The sequence below is a fragment of the Apteryx rowi genome, unplaced genomic scaffold (genome assembly GCF_003343035.1).
Source record: "Apteryx rowi isolate R43461 unplaced genomic scaffold, aptRow1 scaffold_368, whole genome shotgun sequence".
Taxonomy (NCBI): Eukaryota; Metazoa; Chordata; class Aves; order Apterygiformes; family Apterygidae; genus Apteryx; species Apteryx rowi.
Genome location: NW_020450174.1, coordinates 878,468 through 900,082, shown reverse-complemented (window position 1 = coordinate 900,082; position 21,615 = coordinate 878,468). Strand labels below are relative to the sequence as shown.

The following is a 21,615-nucleotide window of genomic DNA, read 5'->3' as shown; positions in this document are numbered from 1 at the left end:
ACAGTGCAGTGCTGTAGAAGACATGAGGTTTGTCACTGGAGACCTAAGAAAAAGCTGCACTAACCTGTCATAAGAAAGTCACAGCTAGTATATATGTTGATCTGGGGTAGAGGTCTGGATTAAATGACCTCCTGAGATGCTTTCCAGCACTCTCTTCCTCTGTTTTAAATTGGTTAAGATAAATGCAAATGGTGGGAAAGCATCTTAGTAGCAAGTTGTGTGCTGAAGTGCTAGGCAAAAGACTTGCCACTTGCATTTCCTGCCTCTGCTTCAGTAGCAGAGAGGAAGCTGTATGGGTTGTGGGAAAGAGCTGTGTGCTTGCAGAAGGCTTTCTGATCTATTAATTTCAAACTCCCCCATTCCCCCTCCCATATATAGTGGGCCAGGCATGCTTGAACATTACTCAGAGTATTGTTATCACTCGCATCCCATGGTAATGAGTGGGGTGTCCATGAATCTTGTATCTCTACTCAAGTGACTAATTCTGAGGCTCCTTCTGTGTGTTCAGTCTGAAAGCTAAAATAACTCTGAGTTGCAGAAAAAACACTTCAAAAGGTGACTGAAGTACCTCAAACTTTCAAGAGAAAATGGCAAAAGAAAATCATACTGATGTTGGATTAAAAGCTTGACTTGTGGTGTCAGGGATGCCTGATGCAGCACCACCTGAATACTTATGAGGCTAGCAGTAATGCACTTTGGAGTCACTTAGGCACCTAATTATGTAGAACTCCAGTGGTGCCTAGCACTGTCCCTGCCTCCCTCCCCAGGAAGGATATAGTGGCTCTCATAAGCTATGGAGGGCCTTCTTGCAGCTGAATGCCAACAGAAACCCTGGTAGGCCACCAGGATGGATGTTTGGAGGAAGACAGGCACAGGACTGGAACAGGCCCATCCAAGTCATAGTCCAGTCGTGTGCAGTAACTGGTGACGATGTAACAGATGTCTKGGCAAGGAAGGACCACCAAATGTCTACTCCACACTTCTACAGTTCATGGACTAGATATCAGAAGGATGTTTCTTCACTTCGTGAGCATTGCAGAATTGTTTCATCTTGTAATATCAGTGCTTAATTTTTCTCTCTTCCTGATACTTACCTCAAATATATTTAAAAGAGATTGGTTTCTTTTTCTTTCCTAGGCTAAAGATGAGAAAGGAACAGGAGGTTTTTTTACAGTTTTCCCTTGCAAGACTATACCCCTACTTATTCTAGTAGCAGTACTCCATCTTTCTCAGCTTAGGATCAGCTTTTTGGTGACAAACTGCACAGAATTTCAAGTGAGGTCTTACGGTTACTTGTTCAAAGGTACTAATATGCCACTATCTCTACTAAAAGCCTGCCTAATGCTACCTAGAAAGCCACTGTTCTATGTTGCTGAAAAATCATGCCCAGCTGGCTTTTAAGATACCATCTCTGATTTCGGCTCCTAATTATAGGAAGAACTCTTATTATTGGTCTCTAAGTACATGACTTCACACCTTTTTCTATTGCATGTACTCCTCTCTAAACTTATTTTGGCCAACAAAGCTGGCTACTTCTAGTAGGATGATTTGGTCCTCAGCTCTGCATTGCCCACTAGTATCTTAGGCATATACTCACTTCTTGCACTCCATGTTCTAGGAAAAAAACGGGATCAGTCTCTTRCCAGAAGTCATGTACCTTCATCCAGACAACTCTCGCAATCAAGGATCTGGGTAAAGAGGAGATAATACTTTTACTAATCTCCGTCACTGCCACTTAGCAAGTGCCTGGCTATAATCAAAATAGATGAAGTCAACTAGCTGTAAGTAATATCTTAGAATCATTTTTAGTAGTTAAGTATCTAAGGTGACCTGTCTTTGATACAATGTGTAATTCATCCCACTCTGCATTTGTCTCAATGTCTTTGATTCGTCTTTCCTACAAAATCTGTTCAGTATTTGAGGAGTATTAAGATCAGAGAAATGAGCCTAGAGATGCCAGTTTTCTTCTTCCTATTTCTTTTTTCTTTGAAATTTCTTTGAAATTTCTTTTCTTATTTCTTTGAAAATATTAGTTACAGATGTACTGGTTTCTCATTTTAGGGTGTTACCTTGAACCCTTGAACTCAGATTCACTTAAGTTCTTGTTATGGGACCTCTAGTATTTGAGAATTGGGAACAAAAGTATGCATTAAACAAGAAGATTTGGACCATCTGTGTTTTTTTCCTCTGCCACAGCTATTATGGCTTCCAGTGTCCCGTCCTCACATTTGTTAAATTTGTTATACTATGAACCTCATTAGTTGTATTGAAAACTGAGGCAAAAATCCTTGCTTGACAGCTGGATCACATCTAGGTTATTCCAAATCTTTGTGTACCTGAAAATTGCACTGGCCTTGCTCTTTTTCTTTCTTTCCCTTGGCTTTCTGTACAAGGCACAGCTGCTTTCAGTTAGGAAGGGCAGGAATATAGCCAGAAGCTAATTCTACCTAATTTTACAGTCCCACCAGACTGGGGTAAATGCAAACCCATTTGAGCTCTGTATCTGCAAGTTTGAAACATACTTGCTTTCTCGGACAGATGGTGGGTCTAAAATATTCAGTTACGGATATTTTTGACATGGTACTGTAAAGCAGGCACTGAATATGAAATTATTCCAGGAATATGAAATGGACTTGACACTATTACTGCTGTTGTCTAGATTGTACCAGGTTTTAATTTTTTTTCTGTACTTTTAGTTGTTGGCTATCACTCTCTGAATCAATGAAAAGGAATTAAATAAGCATTATTTTCTTTCTAAAAGCAGTCATTTGTATTATATACTGAAGTAGAAACATTTGATAGCATTTTATGGACAGATATTGAAGTTGAGTGAAATGTTAAAATACAAACCATGCCTTTTCTTCAGGTCTTTTGCTGAAAGATTGATTGAAAGTGAGAGAAGAGGGCCGAGTATTGACCTGGAGTGGCTTGACATTGAGCAGTGGGCCACCAATTGTTCTAATGTCAGCTTTCTTCCTAAGATAAAAAGGAGATGGGATTCTTTCTCTTTAAGCTGAAATGGGCAGCTAAAGGGAGAATGGCTCAGCACAGTGCTTTAATCAGAAAAGGAGCAAGAAACAAGTATAACAAAAGCTGTTCAAAACTTTACTTTGAAGCTTTCTGTTTCTGCTGAATCCTTTTAATCTGTACTATAACCTTTTCCTAGCCTGTTCTACTCTGCTGCAGCATTTAGTTTATCTAATTGTACTTTGCTTCCTAGAATCCTTTGCTGTCATAAAAATGAATGTTTCTTCTACATCTGAATATAGATCCTGGTAATACTTACCATTTTAACATCAAATTCTTTGTCAATATGAAACTTCCTTTTTCTTTATTGTTCTAGGCTCTGCTGGACACAATGCCTCTGCTTCTCCTGTTAAAATTGCGGGTACTGTGGAGCAGGGGTTCATTATTCAAACTTTGTGTCTTAGTAAGCCAGGATTTTTGCAATTCTGCTCTGTCCTATGCACCCAGCTCCATCTTTTTGGGAGAGAAGGTAAAGGTCTTCCAGGTATTGATTTCTTGACCACTTTGTGCAAAAACAGGTGATAAGGGGTGAGAGCCCCTTGAAATGCCCCTACTGAAAGATGGCCTGCTGGAGTTCAGTCCTTATTAGACAGCAAACTTGTAGTGAGAAGAGCCATTAGGCTCTAACAGCATCTTCTCTGACAAAAGCTAGTTGATGTTGCAAGACAAAGCTGTGTGAAACCAGGCTCTGCCTGTTATTGTCTTCATAGTGTCACATAAAGATCATGGCCATGACTTCTTATATACCAAAGTGATGGCCAGGTGCCCCTAGACCACACTGCTCACCCACACCCACTATGGCTAATGTTCACATATCGCATCACCCACACACAGATCTGGAACAACTGTCACACCTACCACAATGTTGAATTTAGCATCAAAAAGCTGGAAGGAGTGTTGTGTGACGCTAAAAATTTGAGTTTAAGATCTAACAAGAGCAGTGCTTTTCTATGTGTTCTGGTTATGCCATGATTAAACCACCTTCTGTTTGGATGAGGGTTGCAATTTGGAGATGGCAGCTGCCTCTGTGTAGAGTTTTGGGCCAGCATTTAATTGAGACTGAGGTGTGAATGCCTCTGTACTCCCGTAGGTGCCCTGCTGCCATCCTGCTGCTATCCTGCTTAAGTGTCACTTTAGCCAATGAATGTTCAGAGACTAGTAGAAGTTTAGAAGCTAATGCACTGAGTAATAGGTCAAATTCTTTGCATCAAGCCTTTAAGAAATAATCTCCCTTCTTTCTCCTCGCTCCCCTTGGTGGGGGCAGGGATTGGGTCTCCTATGTCCGGTTCTTGCCTCTCTTGCACAGTCTACCCTGGAAAGCTTGTCATACTGCAAACATTAGTTTGAGAGGCAGGAGGATGTGACTGAAAACAAGTGATAATTTCTACGAAGAAAACAATGTTATATTTCTTTAAGCAGTATTGGTATGTCTCTCCTTATTTATGAGACTAGCTGAGCTCGTTGTTCTGTATCCTGTATACTCATACCAGTGGAGTATGAATGCTTCTTAAAATGTATCTGTGCTTATCCTTTCTTTCTTTAAGTTTAGCTTTCTGTTTGAGCACTGGTGTAGAAAGCTACCCAGGTTGTCTTGTCTGTAATTTAAAAGGGAGAGGAGAAAGTAAGCAAGCTTTTAAATTCAAAACCAAAAGTTAGGGCTTTTTTAAGCAGTGTCTTTAAGTTTCTCTTCTACAGTGTCTTTAAGGACTTTGTGTGCTCTGCTTCTCACAACTCATTCTTTTAAAAGCAGAAGTGATGAAAAAGTTCAAGAAAGATATGCATGCAGCAAACTGGAAATTCCTGGTTTGTTTACTGATTCCCTCACTTGACATTAGAGTACTTCTACCACTAAATCATTTTTTTGGAGTAACACTGGGCTATAGGAAACATGCTTATCCTTGCTTTGTAAACATGCACTTCAGTATAGTGTTGGACTAGTGCCTTAGAATAATGTGATCACTGTAATTTAAAGTTGAGCATCTGTCTCAAGTGGTCTCTGCTAGACTCAAGCCTAAGAGACCCTAAAGGAGATCAGAGTTGGCAGAGATCAGTCCTTAACTCCCAGACTGTACCCCAGAAAACTTGTTATAAGATTGGCTTCTGCGTTGAAATGGAGACCTACTTCTTCAGTAGGTGTAGCCTTTGCCTTTGTTGCTTGCAAGAATGGTAGAAACGATAAGGCAGAAGTGTGTAATATGAAAGTGAACACTGCTGCACTGCTAGCAGCACTGTCAAAGCAGCTGGAAAAATAGCTGTATGTGGAAGAACAAACTCAGTTCCAGACTCAAGCTTGTATTTGAGTTTCCAGCTAATCAGCATGAATTGATCAAAACTGTCAAGATAGTTAAAGTAAAACACAACAAAGATAAACACAGGCCAAATGAATAATCACTGAAGAAAAACAGTTTGGCTTTGTAAAGCAACTCTATTAGCTTCTTAGAAGTAAAAAGCTTTCAGTGCTACTCTCGAGCTTCCTGTAAAACAACAAAGTCGCATACTCATGTTGCCTGCCTTATGCATTGTCATGTATTACGCTGAAAACAAGGAATCCTGCCTTCCTTCTGTCACTTCAGTACAACTTGTGTGGTGTTTTTGGAGTAAAAAGCCTTGTTAAGTGTGGACAAACACAAGTCTCCCTTTGTCTCAAAAGAAGAATTCACTTGCCTTTTCCTGATCCCTAGGACAAAAGTTGTAGTTTTTTTCCTGTCATCTCTCTTGGCCCTATTTTCTGGTTGTGGACAAAATTCGGCTGTGCATGTGTTTCTGGGAAGTGAACTTGCAAGCAATCACAGGTTATGTAAAGCAACTTCTCACATGAAATGATTCCACCTGCTCTCTTGTAGTAGATGAGGAAGTTGGCTACTTAAATAAGAGAGAGGAAAACATTTTTTTGAAGGTAGAGATCCCTTTTGATGTCTCCCCAAAAGTACCTCCTCTTCGCTTCTCTGTACAAGGAGCTTAAGTTTCTTTAGCTACATGCCTGAAATTCAATGGCAAGCTGTGTAACTGGATTGTTCCCTAAACATCGCATTTAATTAGCTTTTAATAARCATTTTTAGATATTTAGAACAGTAATAAGCTTGGTATCAGATATAGATGGTAGAAGCTAACATTGAGACCCGTGACTGAAAGGAAAATCCCATGTTCTCAGAAGAACACATCGGTTATGATTTGCTTGCCAAGGTTGGAGAAGAGTGATCAGGATCTATTGAGTGATAGCCATAAGGCCCTAAAGAGAGGGGAATTAGGTTGCAGGAAAGACAACAGAGGATTTTTATAGTAAAAAGACATTTCTCTCCTCTCTTACCAGCATGCATATTGCAGGCTCACTCTTGCTTGAAGGATTAATAATTTGAAATGGCTGACTGCACAAAGAGTGTGCGCCRTGGAAATTCATTTCCACTGGAGAAACACACAAGGCTGTTTAAACATCCTTTTGATTTATGACTTTATGAAATTTTTTTTAATTTATGAAATTAAAACTTGAAGGTGAGTGTTAAGGGATCTTAATATAATACATTATGCTTTGGATCCAGAGAAGCATGTAAGCACATGCTTAAATCATAAGTGTTTCTGTAAATACATATGTGGTATTGCTTGAATGATATAGTATAGCAACATGCTAAAACCAGACTAACATGGAAGCTATTATACCAGTGTAAAAGTACCTCTGGCTGACACTGCCTGTTCCTCTGTTCTTGCAAGAAAATCAATATTCTGGGAGAACAAAGGGAAATAACTGTTTTTCAAATCAAACTGGTTACACTGATATATAAAACCCACTAGTAGATCAGGCCTAATCGAAGCTAATAAGAGAACTGCTTCAAGTGCGCACCCAGCTCTCTACTAAAGTGAGGCTGAATTGAATCTGCTAGGCTGCTTTAGACCTGAACGCTGTCACTGAAGTTCTCTAGGCCCTGTGAAAGCATCTTGCTGTGAAGTTCATATATGGTAGAGTGGACAGTGCCTGGCAAGCAGGATTGTGATCATTTGTGTCCAGTTCTGCCAAACTAATTCAGTCCAGACACAGAATTTCTGCAAAATGACTTGGCTCTTATCTGCCAGGAGTACTACCAGACCTCAACTTCATATTTAGTTGTGATGAAAAGCAATATTTTTACCTGCTTCTTCCATCTTCTCTCTCTCTCTCTCTCTCTTTTCTCCCTCCTCTCCAAATAAATAATATTCTAGCTTGCCTAGTGGGTATGAGGTTTTGATGACACTAAGTTATAAAAACTCCAGGCCCAGCCTTGCCAATAATCAGCAGGCTTTTTATTTGCACTAAAATGTCAATGGGGTTTATAGCACTTAGGACCTAGTAGAATCTGGTCCTAAGGGAAGAATGTAATCAATTCTTGATGTGGAAGGGAAAATGCTACCTATTCAGTGCAATTCACAGTTAGTGAGGAGGAAAGGAGCTACATCAGAGATGATGGAAGAAGCTGATGGAATTGAATGAGGCACAGCAGGTCTCTTTTACTTTTCTTAATTTTATTTTATGAGGCGCTCAACATTAAGAAAAAATTCTCTTTCATTCTTTATTTAATGGGAGACCTTTGTGAACACAGCAACAAGCAGCTGAGGAAGCAGAAGGGCTATACAAAGAAGCAAATATCCGTCTATAATATAAAAACAACTTTAGCAGTTAAGTCCTCAAGGCTTAGGAAGCAGGAGGCTCCCTGTGGAGATACATATTCTTCTTCTTTATTTGCCTTGCCATTTGTGCATACAGAGCCACGAGAGCTGGGAGAGACTTAGCAGTCAAAACCTGAGTTTTCAGGTACTCATTTTCCTGTAAGATTCCATATTCAAACAGTAATTTAAAACTAAATCAGAAAGTGAAAGAAGGTAGATGAGCAAGCATTCATCCTAACACCAAAGGGGATGTTGCAATTCTGTTATCCTTGCTGGAGTAGCAGCAACATAGTCTGATCTCTCCAGGAGACTGAGCTGACATCTGGGGTTTCTGACAAATGTAAACTGACTGAGGCAGTGCCTCAGCAAGAGCATGAAAGGGAGTTTTTGGCTTTCTAGAAAAAGCAGCAGTAAAGAGGCACTTGGGTATCAGTCGCTATAAAGGGAAGACTTTTGCCAGGTGAGAGCAGTGACTTGCTTAAATAACCGTCAGTTGTTTGTTATTTAAGCAGAAGCTCTGAGGTGCCTAGAGAATTCATGTTGTGATAGATAAACACTGACATGACACTAAAGTGGAGTCTTTACACAGATCTTGGGTGCTTCCTTGTCAACAGGGACTGGTCAAGACAAACGAAAGAACCCATAAGAGCAGCTCTGTCACTTGTTTCGCATCTGCCATGAAATGAAATTGATATTGGTGGGGCAGGGAGGATGGATGGACTACACTTCGAACTCATTTCTCCTTTTATTCACTTGCAGAAATATCTAGGTAACCCTTTTGGTGTTCTTTTGTTTTCAGGCTCTCAGAATTAGAATGCACACTTTAGATTATGAATGCTTCTTTTATTACATTGAGAATGATTGAAGAGGGTCTAGGTGGTATACTCAAACCTGTGGCTTGTAGGAAAAGAGGCAGGGAATACAACTTTCAACACTTTTGTGTAACATTACACTGACTTCCAAATGGGAGAGAGAAATTGCCAGTTGCAGATCTTTACCGGTAGTTACGGTGTTTGATCTGTGCTTACCTGCTGATTAGGTGTTCCTTGCCAGAAAGGAATTAATAGAAAAATGATACATGAAAGTATGACCGTAGACATTAGTACTACATTAATTCATCTGGGCTAGTGCTTGGGAGTAAGGGAGAGAAGTGGAGGAGGAACAAGAGGGGGTCAGTATGTCTAATTTTCCTTTTTGAGCTGCTGCAAGCRGGCCACACTGGTGCAGGTCTTTATTCTCAGTGATTCACAACAGAGCAAGATACAGTTGGACACACGCCTGACCACCACTGATCCAGCTGACCACCTGTTATAGGTGACAGCTAATCCTTGTCTTGAAACACATAACCTTAGAAACAGCAGCTGCACTTATAAGAATTCATATTCACATAAGCCTCACCTCATCTCATCATGTAAGTAAAATATCAAGTGAACGGGAACTTCTTGAGGCATGGCAGCATCTCTAAAATGAGAAGCATAGGGAAAAGGAGGAGGAGGCAGCCAAGAAAACGGCATCTGGGGAAGGTGAGGATCACTTAACAGGAAGCAGAAGTGAAAGGCTGGGAATGTGGAGATGGAAAGAAGAAAAACAAGACATAAATCCCATTGCCAGCCTGAGATATGGATAATCCAGAAGCACAGATGATATGATTAGCCTCTGACAGCACAGCAGTATCAGTAGCAGAGTAAAGCATTCAGGGAGGCTGACTCCCAGTTCCTTAACTCAGAAAATATTTGCTTTGGCTTGGTGGCAGGTGGTTCAGAAGGGAAGCACTGGTCTTGTCTGAGCAGCAGTCAGGTTTCACAGCCCTTTTTAAATGGAAACTGTTCCAATTACTTGTTGCTAAGTAAATACAGTTCTTCTCAGCTTCTCATGAAATCACGAACCAGCCTTTTGTGAGAACAGAAGCTTATAGTTTTCTCCTTCAAGAAAATCGGTCTGTAAATGTGCAACAGCATGAAGGACAGAATATGGGGCCAGGGCTTACATAGCAGAAACATATGCTCAAACTTCCTTATTCCTGTGTAATTAAAGCATTACCTTAGCATGCCACTGGCTCTGGCTGCTGCCTCAAATCAGTCACAGGCTTTTGTTCCAGACTGAGATTTTTCCAAATTCTGGAGGATTTAGGTTTGGGATAGTAATCCAAAGATCTGTTCTGAACCCTAGCATGAAGACTGTATTCTATAGACTTCTAAGTGTTTGGGCAATGTTTTAAAGGAAAATGGAGTATTGGAAAAAAATGCAGAAAGTACTGATTGTAAGAGGAAGAAGGTAGCTAGTAGATATTAAGCTTCTGTCACTGAGATCTTAAGCTATGAATGTCCTAATCTGTGGTTACAGAATGGGAAACTATTATTTCTGTTGTGAAAATGCCCAGAAGCCTTTGTAAGAATCCTCAATGTGAAGTTCTTGGCACTTTACAAATAGAAAGGCATGCTTTCCAATGCTTGTTCCCATGTTGCTAATTTAAATTTACCTTGCCAGGTGCATCCTGTATAATCATATCTCTGCAGGTTCAAGGAACTGAAGGGTGGGACCTGTTTTTTATATGTCAGATTGATTTATTGGCTTTGTTGTCCACCCCGCAGCTTAGTATAACCCAGAATTCATCACCTATGACCATTTTGCTTGATGTGAGGACATAATGAAGCTCTCTGAAAATTTCTGCTGTGTGAAATCTTTATTGCTACTAGGTTTAAAATGAGGGATACAAACTACTTCATTTTTTCATAAGCTGAGGCATGTTTTTACAGTAATTAAATCCTATGAGATCTTTCAGCATTTATTGGTTCCTGCATTGGCAACCCCCAAGAAGCCTGGAAAAGATGATCTCCAAGCGTAGCTGTGATTTTATTTTTGAGGTGATTTCTCCAATTTTAAAGTGTAGCAAATCGACAAGGCAATGTGGGGAGAGAAAAAAGGAGAATCTTGTTCTTGGGCTATCCAGCCAGGGATACTTTGGTCTCCAGGCTTGTCAACTGGGAATCTTTTCCAGTGCTGAATTTGAATCTGGTGTGAGGGGTGGCTAGCAGTATGTTTTTGCCTGTCTGGTCATCTCTGATCTTTTCCCTGCCTGATCTCAGAGTGCAGCATAATAACAGTGAGACTGTGTGTGTGAAGAGACCACCTTTGGGTACAGAGTAAGAATCCATCTCTTCTGCAAGGCTGTGGAGGAGCACATATGATGCTCTTTTTTGCAAACCTRGTTCCATGGCCTAGTTCCTGCTCCAGTTGCCCTCTGGCAGCTGAACAGTGCAGCATCAGCTGTGGTGGGAGGTCAGTGCCGGGTGCCGAGCAGTTATGCTGGCTGCATGCAGTAGCTGGGAAGAGGTTGCAGGAGTGGTGCTCTGTTGCTGAGGGACTGCTATTTCTAGATCCCACTCTGGCTTCACTGTACTGTTTAGCTCCGAGTTGTGCTTCCGACTTTCTCTCTGCAAACACAACTCCCAGAAAGCCTTCCCTAGGTTACAGTAGGTTGTAAACACTTGTGTGTCACCCTGGAGTTAACACAGGCACTATAAGTAGTAATCCCACCTTTTTGCACAGGTGATTATTATTATTATTATTATTATTATTTATTTTATTTTTTTACTCTTCAGTGTTCAAGAAATGCTCTGGTTTCTTAAAGTTGAAAGTCATGGATTTAGCAGAGTTATTAGGAAGGCTAAACAGTGGAGCACTGTGGAGTGTGTCGTGTATCCTGCATGTGGCAAGAGGATTAAGGATGTTGATGTGTGTGGTATATAGGAGGGGATTATCAAACTTTCCAGCCACTTGCCTCTTTTGAGGTCAGACATTCAGGCAGCTTGTGGCACTGGTTTCTGCTAAGGAGAGGCAGAACAAGAGTGGAAAAGACAATCAAACAAGAGGAGCCGAAGTAAGATAGCAAAAAGTAAGCAAAGTGCACAGAGTGATACTGTGAGTGCATAAAGGAGCCCTGGGTGTAGCAGGGCTTGCAAATACACTCCACTTGTATCCTCTTAGCTGTCCTGTGAGAATATTTAGACTTTCATCTGTCCCTAAGCCTAATGTACCAGCTCCTTGTTGGCTAGGAACGCGTGGTTTGTAGCTGCTTGTCCCAAGGTTTTTTGGGGAGGTCGGGAGTGCAACAGGTAGAATATGAAACGGCAAATTTACAAGCTAAAAGCAGCTTTGAACGCAGACATGTTAATGGTCCTCTTCGGCAGAGGAGGACCATTTTCTCTCCTTTGCCTCCCTGTTTGGGGTGAGCACATAAGAGAAGCCTTGCCCTACAGGGCAAATTGCAAAGCTCACCCAGAAATGTATATGCATGCTTTACTACAGAAAGCAGTAAAATTCAGGGGAGGCTGGGACAGCCCAAAGGAAGCAGGTTTGGAGAAGGACCCTGGCTATCATCCCACAGAGCCCCTCGCACCAACCTCCTGGCCAGATTCCAGTTTTTGAACCAATCTAGTTGGACTGCAGCAAGAGCTCCCAGCTCTGTGCCTGGCAGCGTGATGAGGAGGAGAGTTTGCTTCAGCCTCATCACCTTTTCCAAGCGGGCACAGAGGCAGGAGCTTAGCTCTACGCAGAGGAAGTAGCACTGAACTCTGGGGACTATGTGCTTGCCCTAACAACTGTTCCTTGTTTTCTCCAAGAAGAGGCTTTGACTGCTGGGAAATAATTTCACAGGCTGATATTGTAGCTGGCTTAGCACATATGGAATGGAGATGAATCATTAGGAGGTTCTGTACTTAAATGAATGTTGCATGAAAAAGTAGTAGCATTGACTCTAGTGCTTTGCTGAGCTGTCTGCGTTTCCAGTGGATTTTTTTTTTTTTATTCAGACTTGGAAAAAAATCAATTTTTGAACAAAGCAGAAAACAGTTTCCTCATGAGACTTGTTCAAAAGCCAAGGTCCATTTCCCAGTGGCATGTGTGTGTTTTACATGTAAATGCAGAGGCTGACTTGAGGGCTTTCAGTATCTCATTACCTGAGTTACTTCCTTATTAACTTTTATTTACAAATGATAAATTAATGTCCTGATGATTCACATGGAAAACATACTGGGCTATTTTCCTTCTTCAAACACAAAATCTCTCCCTTTGTAGGCAGGACCCTGACATCAACTATACTTGTGCAGGTGGATTTTTATTTTAAATTGCTGGAAAGTAGCAAGTGGCATGTTGATAATGGTTTTTGTGAATAGTATTCACTAGAACTGACCAGAAGCTCAGGAGAAAGAGATGTGGCAGTGCATTGCATCTGTAGGAGCTCCTAGTGGGAGGCTCCTTACCCTGGGGTCATAGAGCCATCTCAAAACGGCATTCTGGGATTTAGCTACAATGGAATGCCAGTAATGGAATGCCAGTAATGGAAACTGTGCTGACATAAATCTATCGATGCTGCTTTGTAGAGTTACCTCAGATAAATATGCACAGCTGTGCCTATAGCCATCTGGCTATAGTGTGTGACTGCTCTGTGATCTACTGAAAGCTGTATTAGAGATGATGTATAAAGTCAGCCTGTTGACGGTTCTCTCTAACCTGCTAGATGCACTCGGCGTCAGCTGGACTGTCGGAGTAGCCAATATGCTCTGATGTTTGAGTGCAGTAAAATGTTAATAGAAAACTGCAGCGGCAGTGCAATGGAATATTGCCATGGAAGCCGTTGAAGCAGGAATTCCCTTGACAAGGGGCACACGCATGTTCAGTCCCACAGCCTAATGAATAATGTGTAAAATATTATGTAAGCTGACACAATACGATATTGTTTCATCATTGACTCTGCTGCTTTAAGGTTTTTGCTTTAAGGTTTTTGCTTGTTTGGTCTTTTTTTTGTTTTTGTTTTGTTTGTTTGTTTATGCTTTTAACCAAAAGATCTTGTAGCAGTATTTGAAAGGTTCTGTTGGATGTTGATGATGCTGATTGGCAGGTTGTAAGATCTCACCTCGAAAATGAAGTAGTTACATAATTAAAGGCATCAGCACTACCTGCGGTGGGCTTTTTGTTCTTTCTGATTCACTTGTCACAGCCTGAAGGCTTTACAGGTCTTAAAAGCGATTGTAAACACAAAGAAGTCCTCTCTTAATTAAATGTTTTTTGATTATGGCTTAAACACACAACAAGCTGTCGTGGAAGAATGCCACAACACCTCTTACATGTTCTCATTTTAAAACCAGTACTATTTGGTGGCACAGCCTATATTTGGTCAATGGGAAAGGCACAAGACCTGCCTGCTTGGTCCCCTAATTATATCTAGAGAGTTAAATATTTTCATAAGATGCTGTATGACACAGGATAACCTGTCGACTGACATCCAAAATCCTTTACTCTTGGCATCCCGGTCTTGTTCTTGCTGCCTCGTAGGAAGTTGCTCTTTGGCTTGTCCAGGCTCATCGTAACTCTGCAGTCTGTTGGGGAGGCCAGAGGCCAAAGATTGCCTCTTCTAATCAGTCAGCACTGAACAGCTGTGCACTATTTTCAGGGGTAGAGCAAATCTGAACAGTCCTTTTTCATATGTCCTTGGATCACTTTTAGATGCTGCTCTCAATTCTCTTGGTGGATAGAACTCAGGATGCAATATGCACATCGCTTTACTGCTGATGCTCTGAGGAAAACAATCATTTTTAATGCTGGTGAGGGAAGAGAAAGCACCCTTTCACTGAATCTTGGAACGGTTTTTATGACTATGTTTATTACATGCAGACGTGAAGGCATTGTCAGACACTTATTTATAGAGCTTGGATAAGTGCAGTCAAATCACATTTTGCTAAATAGTTTGGAATAAACATATCCAAAAACAAGCGTAAAAGAAAAGTGTGTGCTACTGAGTGCCAAGGCAAGGGTGTAAAATAAGTTTCTTGGGGAAGGTGATCTAGTGAAAATTCAGGCAGAAGTGTAGGCTGCTGAAATAGCCTTTATATTCCAACAAGAGAACCATCTTTGGAAGAGTTATGTCTGGTTTCTTCTTTCTAATATAAGAAAGTCAATGTAGTCTTTTTTTTTTTCCTTGCATCCTCATAGATTGGCTTTGAGCTTCAAGTAACTCGGCACTGTGGATCATGTTTTGATAATTTATATAGAACACTTGTACTAGACTGTTCCAAAGAAAACTAAGATTTATCTATCAAAATAACAAACATCCCATTTGCCCTAAAATATTGGTCAGAGCCACAGCTGGTATAAATTAGGAGGGCTACTTTGATTTATCCTGGCAGAGTTGTCACTGAAGATTTGGTTGCTATGTCTCGAGAAGATGAGCAAAATACACGCGGCATAATATTCTAAATTAAAGACATGGATACTTTGCTGCCCAGTTTCTGCAGGAGAACAATATCTGAAATAAGCTGGAATAAAATGCAAAGAGAACTGTTGTATGCACTTACTTCAAGCTGCCTTGACAGGCTTGCCATAAGACCATCAAACTGGATATGGTTTGAGAATAGTCTGATGTAAATTTCTTCCAGGCCATTAAGAACAGAGCTGATATGAAAACTGATTTTCTGGCAAGCCAGATAAGCTCCAGTGCCTCCAAAGCTTATATGAGGAAACTGTGTGTGAAACAGAAATTCTCAAAAATTTCAATTGGGAAATATCAAAGCATTGTTTTTGATTTTGTTACTATTTTTTCAGCTCTTTATATTGTTTTCTACTCATTGAAAAAGCTGAAAATTGTTTAGACCTTTCTGTCATATTCATCAATTGGCACGTTCTTGTGAAAACATAATGATTTTGATGAATGTGCGCTTTCTGACAGAAAATAGCTCCATCAACATTTTCTGACTTTCTCTAAATAAGACCCAAATATCATGTTGTGTACTTCTGGAATGGTAACTTCTTACGAATTTAAAACAGTCTCTAATTGCTTGGATTTAGGATGAAGGAATTAACTGGCTTGTCAAACCCTTGTCTTTGAAAGTTATGCCATATGTCAGAGGAGAAAATACTTCCCATTTACCAGAAGATAATGGATTCTGGACAGATTTGTTTCTCAGATACGTGTCTGTAAAGAATACATAAACGTGCTGTCTTATTGCGTGTCTAGAAATCAGCAGGGTCTTGCTCAAAGAGGGCAACAGTATGACTTCTAAATTGTCCGTTTCTTAAGCTGATTCTTCCACCACTAATATGTAATAACCGATTCAGGAGTTAAATGCTTAGCTCATTAACTTAATTTCAAAGACGACTCTGGATTAGCTCTGTACAAGGGTTTTGTTTCCAAACTACACAATTTGAATTGGCATACATGTGTTATTACATGGGCCTATCAAGGTAACGGGATATTATATTATGGACTTTGGTGACACTTTGAATGAGAGCAGTAAGTCTTTTTCATAGCACACTAAAAAGAGAATTTTTTCCACTGTCCTTTTTTTCTTACACATCAGACTTATCCTGCCCCAAATGACAATGTTTTTTGACCTCTTTAAGATTTATATGTTACATTTTAAGCATTGATTGATTAAAGTAGGTTTCAAACTTTCCATTTTTTATTCTGAGTCTATGAATTTTGATCTGCTAAATAACAGGCTGGTAATGAGAACTGGAAAAACAGAAAAGGATAAATTAACCTATTTAAAATATGTACTCAAATTATTTAGTCTTGCAAACTGGGCAAGCAAAGAAAAAGCAATTAATTCACTTGAGGTTCTTATTCTTTCTGAAATGCCACTCAGTTAGGGCTAGAAACATTGGTGAGATTGGAGCAGTGGGAAAAGTATGACTGCTCAGAACTGTCCTGACAGAGAGCCCTGGGCTTCCAGGAGAGAATGCACAGGGGTTGCCTGAAGGGCTGTTGCATGGAAGTTGCGCTCGAACTTTTTCCTAAATCTTTCTGGGTTTTCTGCAAAATGTATGTTTACTGAGAGCTGAGCATGCAGCCTTCTCTCTTGCTAGGTGTTTGAGCCAGCAAGGCTGCCGCAGTTTTAGCACTGTTGCGGAGCTGAGCCAAAACACGCTCTGCAGTGTACGCAGTCTGCGGGCTAGCTGCCAGCCTCTGCTCCACGATCCCAGCTCTAGTATGGAAATGTAAATGGCTTTCCCTGCTTACCTTCTTTATTTTTGGTGACTTTGTTGTTATAATTTAAATGGGTGTCGCTCTGCCCTGGTTGGCTTTGGAAGAGACACTACTCTGAGAGCAAAACAGAAAATGGAACCAACCTGGTCAAAATAGGACCTAGTAACAGCAGTGACTTGCAAGGCAACTGCTGCTAATTCCATATGCTAGTTTTTACTGGTAAACAGGGTGAAAAGGAAGAGGGGAGCATATGTGCACTATCATAATAGAGGAAGTTTGTATTATTTTCCATATTCTGCAAAATGTGACTTAAGCCAGAATGCACCAAGTGAAGAGAGCCCAAAATGACAGTGATGGTATGTGTGCTGCCCAGCTGGAGGTTGTTTAGTAAAGCTCTGATCCCGCCCTGGATACGCACACACCACTGGATCTACCTGTAAACTTGGAAACTCCAAGAGTGCTTTTCTATCCCTGACTCCGTAACTACTATTGGTAATCCTGGTTGATTTTTAAAGCTAAAAAAAACCCTACATACATATGCATATCTTTGTGTGTGTGTGTGTGTGTGTGTGTGTGTGTATGCACACATATATATATATTCACCACACATACTTTAGGGCAGAGAAGACAGAAGAATCTGAATTTGTAAATTTACATGTAGTCATAATTGTATGCTCATTCTGAATTTCTGAAAAATATAGTAGGCTTTTTTTTTTTTCCAGTTTCTTGAAGTCCCATTCACTAAAAGAGAATGGAAGGCTAGTCAAAATTTTGACCAAATAAAACTTTGAAGGGTAAATGGTGTACATACAGACTTTGGAACTCATTTCATGTCAGTAGTTTTTGGATAAGTTCCATTTAAGTCAATGTAAAAGTCCTTGAAAAGGATAAATTCACTATTTAAATTTCTTACATATTTTGCTCTGTATATGGAATATACATGTGTACTTAGAGTTTAAGTAATTTATTTTAGACTAGTCATTAACTATGCAAACCCAATGCACATTAAAAAATTCAGTTCTCTTCCTACAGAAATTCAGTTTCACTGTTGTTTTATTGCATCTCAGTAAATTATGAATCAAAGGTGCTCGTTTCACCAATGAAGGATGTTTTTTTAAGACAATAGGATTGTGCAGGGGCTTTCAGAATCATATTTAGTGAACAATTGGGTTGATGTTTGAGCCAGAAGGTGATTTAGCTGACTCTCATAGAGCTGTGTGAGTTCTGCATGGCAAATAGAATACAAATCTTGTATATTTATTTATTTCAAGCAGGAGAGCAGATAGGAGATTCTAAGTGCAAATGGAGTGGGTCTGCTGGCTAAGAAAGTGTCCTGTCTAGTATACCTGTCTCTTTTCCATAATCACTTTTGGGGGTAAACTCATGCAGCTATTGAAAATGCAGCTACATACAAAATTACCGTTTTGTGTGTCTGACTGCTCTTGACTTCCAAAAAATGGAGTCCTGCACATACTTATTGTCCGTAGTCACCTGTCTCAAGACCAGCATATTTCAATTTGTAAGACTTAGTCCTTTATGAATGCATTTTGGTTGTTGTAGGGAAGATTCAAAATGTTAACCTTGCTCCCAGCTTTTGCTTCTAAAGGCAATAATTTAAAAGCCACCTCTGTGCTGTACCTGGTAGATTACCTGAGTGCCAGAGTTGAATTCAGTAGCTACTCAAGACTTCATACATAACTAAGAACGCATTCAGTGCACTGTGTTTTTATCAGAAAGCCATATCTCTCGTAGCATGTCAAAACTTGATTAAGTTGTGGGGAAGGAGAAAGTGATGTACTATAAGTCATTCATACACAATCATTTGTAGTGCATTTTATGTCAGCTATAACAGTCCAGTGAATGCTAGCAGAATATAAATCTACTGATCAAAAGAAGAGAAGTCTTTGTAACTGGCTTTATTACTGGAATAGCAGTTAAGGTTAAGTAAGTGTATCTATTCTAGCCCCATAGTTTTCACCTGATAAAGAAAACCTTTCATCATTTAAGCTGAAATTTTCTGTTGTGTCCTTTCCAGAACATGGTTTCTATGGTATTCTTTTACTCTGTTCTTGCTATATAGAGGAATACACTTTTAACTGAACTATTTCACTTCCAGTTTCTCAGTCTCACAATTTAAAACTGGGAAATAATTTTTAAAGATATGTTTCTTTCCCCACTATACTTGAGAGGAAAAAAAATCCACTTTTGTTTGTTTTTGGCACTCTCTGCAATCTGAAGGTTTACTGCTTTAATGTCTTGGTGTCATTTTTGGCTGTAGTTCTAATAGCTTGTGATCCTGCTGTTCAGCAGGATATACCCAAACATTAAGGCTTAAGAGTGAGTCCAATCCCAGTATTTCTGTAGTTCCTATAATAGTTTCATGCAGCATTTCTGCAAGTTGTAGTTGTTGCTGTAACTAAGCAAGTGAACTGAGGTATGGTGTGTACAAAAGCATGTGATCTAACCAACATATTAATGAATCCTTGCAGTTCCAGATCACAGAATCACAAATATCTTGCTCTGATTCAGCTAGAAGAACAGAAGTTTGAGATCCAAGCAGCCATGTGGTGCAGGGAGGACTCTTTCCCATTAGGCAGAACTTCAAATGACATAATGTACACTTTCTGCTTTTAGTCAGGAAGAATGAGACAGACCTGAGACTGAAGGGATTTCTGTTTAACTAATGCACGGTATTTATTGGATCCAACTCTTACTGTCTTGTTTTTGACCCCAGATTATCCTTTGCACAGGGATGTAGAACTGCTCTTAACCATGGCCTTATCCATTAGGTTATGTACATGCTGCTCTCTTGGGAGTATTGATTTCTGTGTTTGGCAGTGGCACAGCTTCTGCAGGAGAACGGAGAATGTCCCTCTCCCCTTAGCCCTTACCTGGTGACAAAAGCACTGCCATGGTGGGCATGAAAAACTCTACTTTTAAGATGGAGCTTGATTAGCTTATGGAAGGGAGACAGGGCTCTAGGGATTGGGTCTACTCTGGTACAACAGGCTTGATGTTCCTAATTCAGTATAATGTAATCTAGTATTTGACTGGATAACCTTTTCACACTGATACAATGCTACCAAATGTTAGTGCCCCCCCGCCCCGAATACTTGAAAACTGCAGAGAAAGTACAACATCAGTGAAAAATCAGAGTAATGACAGCCAGGGAGTGCAAGCTTTATTGTATTATATGAGAAAGAGGACCGGGTTATGCATGATAATGCTAAAAATATTCCATTTGCTGTGGGATAGTAAAACTAGCCACGTTATGTTTTCATTCTGTTGACGTGTGCTGTCTCTTGTAGATTTCAGAGTATGAGGAATGAGGCTCTAAAATGTGATGGCGTAGATGCAGGACTTCAAAGTGCATAGACATGATCTGCAAGACTCTGCAGGAGCAGATATGAAAGTTGCAGGATTAATGATAGTCAACTGAGCAGGAATTTGAAATGAAAAAGAAAAGGTGGGATCAGGATCTGAGTGCAAGGGAATTGTGTCACGTGGAATGGGGGCAATATTGACTCTCTGGATGGCACAGATATCCTTGCTTCTGGACAACTACATGAAAGTAGTACTACTACTTTTATTTAAATGTGTTAAAGCAGACTATCCAGAAAAAGGCCACAATAGCGGCTGAGAGTAAGAGATACAGATATTGCGTATGTGGAAAAATTGAACATGTTACTTCACAAACCTGCATTCCCTCTAAGTCGTCTTAGGAGCTAATGAGTGTGCAAAGTGAAGGAACAACTATTCAGAGCGTGTTGTACTTGTAAGGGAGGAAGACAGAAAGAAAAGAGAAGGGGAGTTTCCTGATGAGATCTGTCAGACAGTGGATGTACTTCCAAAGGAATTAGCTGACATTCCCTCACTTTGGCCTGTTTTTTTAAGTGTCCTGACTGTTGAGGTCTCTCTCTGACCTGATGGTCATTGCTTTAAGTGTACAGAGATAATTTTCTCATGGTAGCTAAAGCTGAGTATTGACCTGAAGTATTCATGACTGAGCTACATCTGTGACAGGGGAGTTGATTCGGATCTGAATATGATATTTTATGTCAAATATTCAAGTTAGTCCTGCTTTAAATTCCTAGAGTAGACATACTTGTAATGATCAGGACTGAGATTATTTTCTCTTCCTGCTTTTGTCCTAGGTCCAACACGAAAAATGCCCTTGACTGCCAGTGCCATGGACTTTTTTCAACTCTTTGTTCCTGACAATGTACTAAAGAACATGGTGGTCCAAACCAACATGTATGCCAAGAAATACCAGGAGAGATTTGGCAGTGATGATGCCTGGACTGATGTCACCTTGACAGAAATGAAGGCCTTTTTAGGTTATATGATATCAACCAGCATCCACCACTGTGAGTCTGTTCTCAGCATTTGGAGCAGTGGCTTCTACAGCAACAAGAGCATTGCACTTATCATGACACAGTCACGGTTTGAGAAGATCCTGAAGTACTTCCACATTGTGGCCTTCCGCTCGAGCCAGACAACGCATGGCCTCTACAAAATCCAGCCTTTTCTGGACTCTCTGCAGAATGGCTTTGACTCTGCTTTTAGACCTTCGCAAACCCAGGTAAGAGTTATCCTGTTGCCAGGGAACATCTGAACTATGTGCCCTAAGTTGTCTTGCTATGATTGAAAATGGAGAGCACAGCTGCCTGTAAAAAGAGCTAAGGATTCACAGCATTGAGCGAGACTGCAGTGCCTTCGTGAAGCATGAGAGAAAGTGGCACCGTCCTACACAGGCGCTCAGCACCACCTGACTTATAGCTCTGCAGTGCAGGTACCTGGAATATTTCAGCAGAAGTTCTCAGAACTGTGGCTGTTTTGCTTTAGTGGTCAAAACAAGCCTGGAGACTTTTCAGTGATGTTGGCACAGCTGAATTTGGCTGTTCTGAAGATGAGAGGTTGCAGACTGCTCCTGCAAGGGAGAGCAGAAAGGGCAGAGCTGGCACAGCTAG

The 21,615-nt window shown here is 40.4% G+C and overlaps 1 protein-coding gene across 2 annotated transcripts in view; it reads left to right on the top strand.

Moving 5' to 3' along the window:
- Nucleotides 1-1,699: 1,699 nt before the first annotated feature.
- The window catches only part of PGBD5 (piggyBac transposable element derived 5), a 64,125-nt gene continuing 44,209 nt past the window's right edge, over nucleotides 1,700-21,615 (top strand). For both annotated transcript variants that reach the window (XM_026073419.1, XM_026073418.1), the window contains exons 1-2: nucleotides 1,700-1,781; nucleotides 20,800-21,227. In XM_026073419.1, the coding sequence (XP_025929204.1) occupies nucleotides 1,766-1,781; nucleotides 20,800-21,227 (444 nt within the window). In that variant the 5' untranslated portion in view covers nucleotides 1,700-1,765. The remainder of the gene's footprint in view (nucleotides 1,782-20,799; nucleotides 21,228-21,615) is intronic.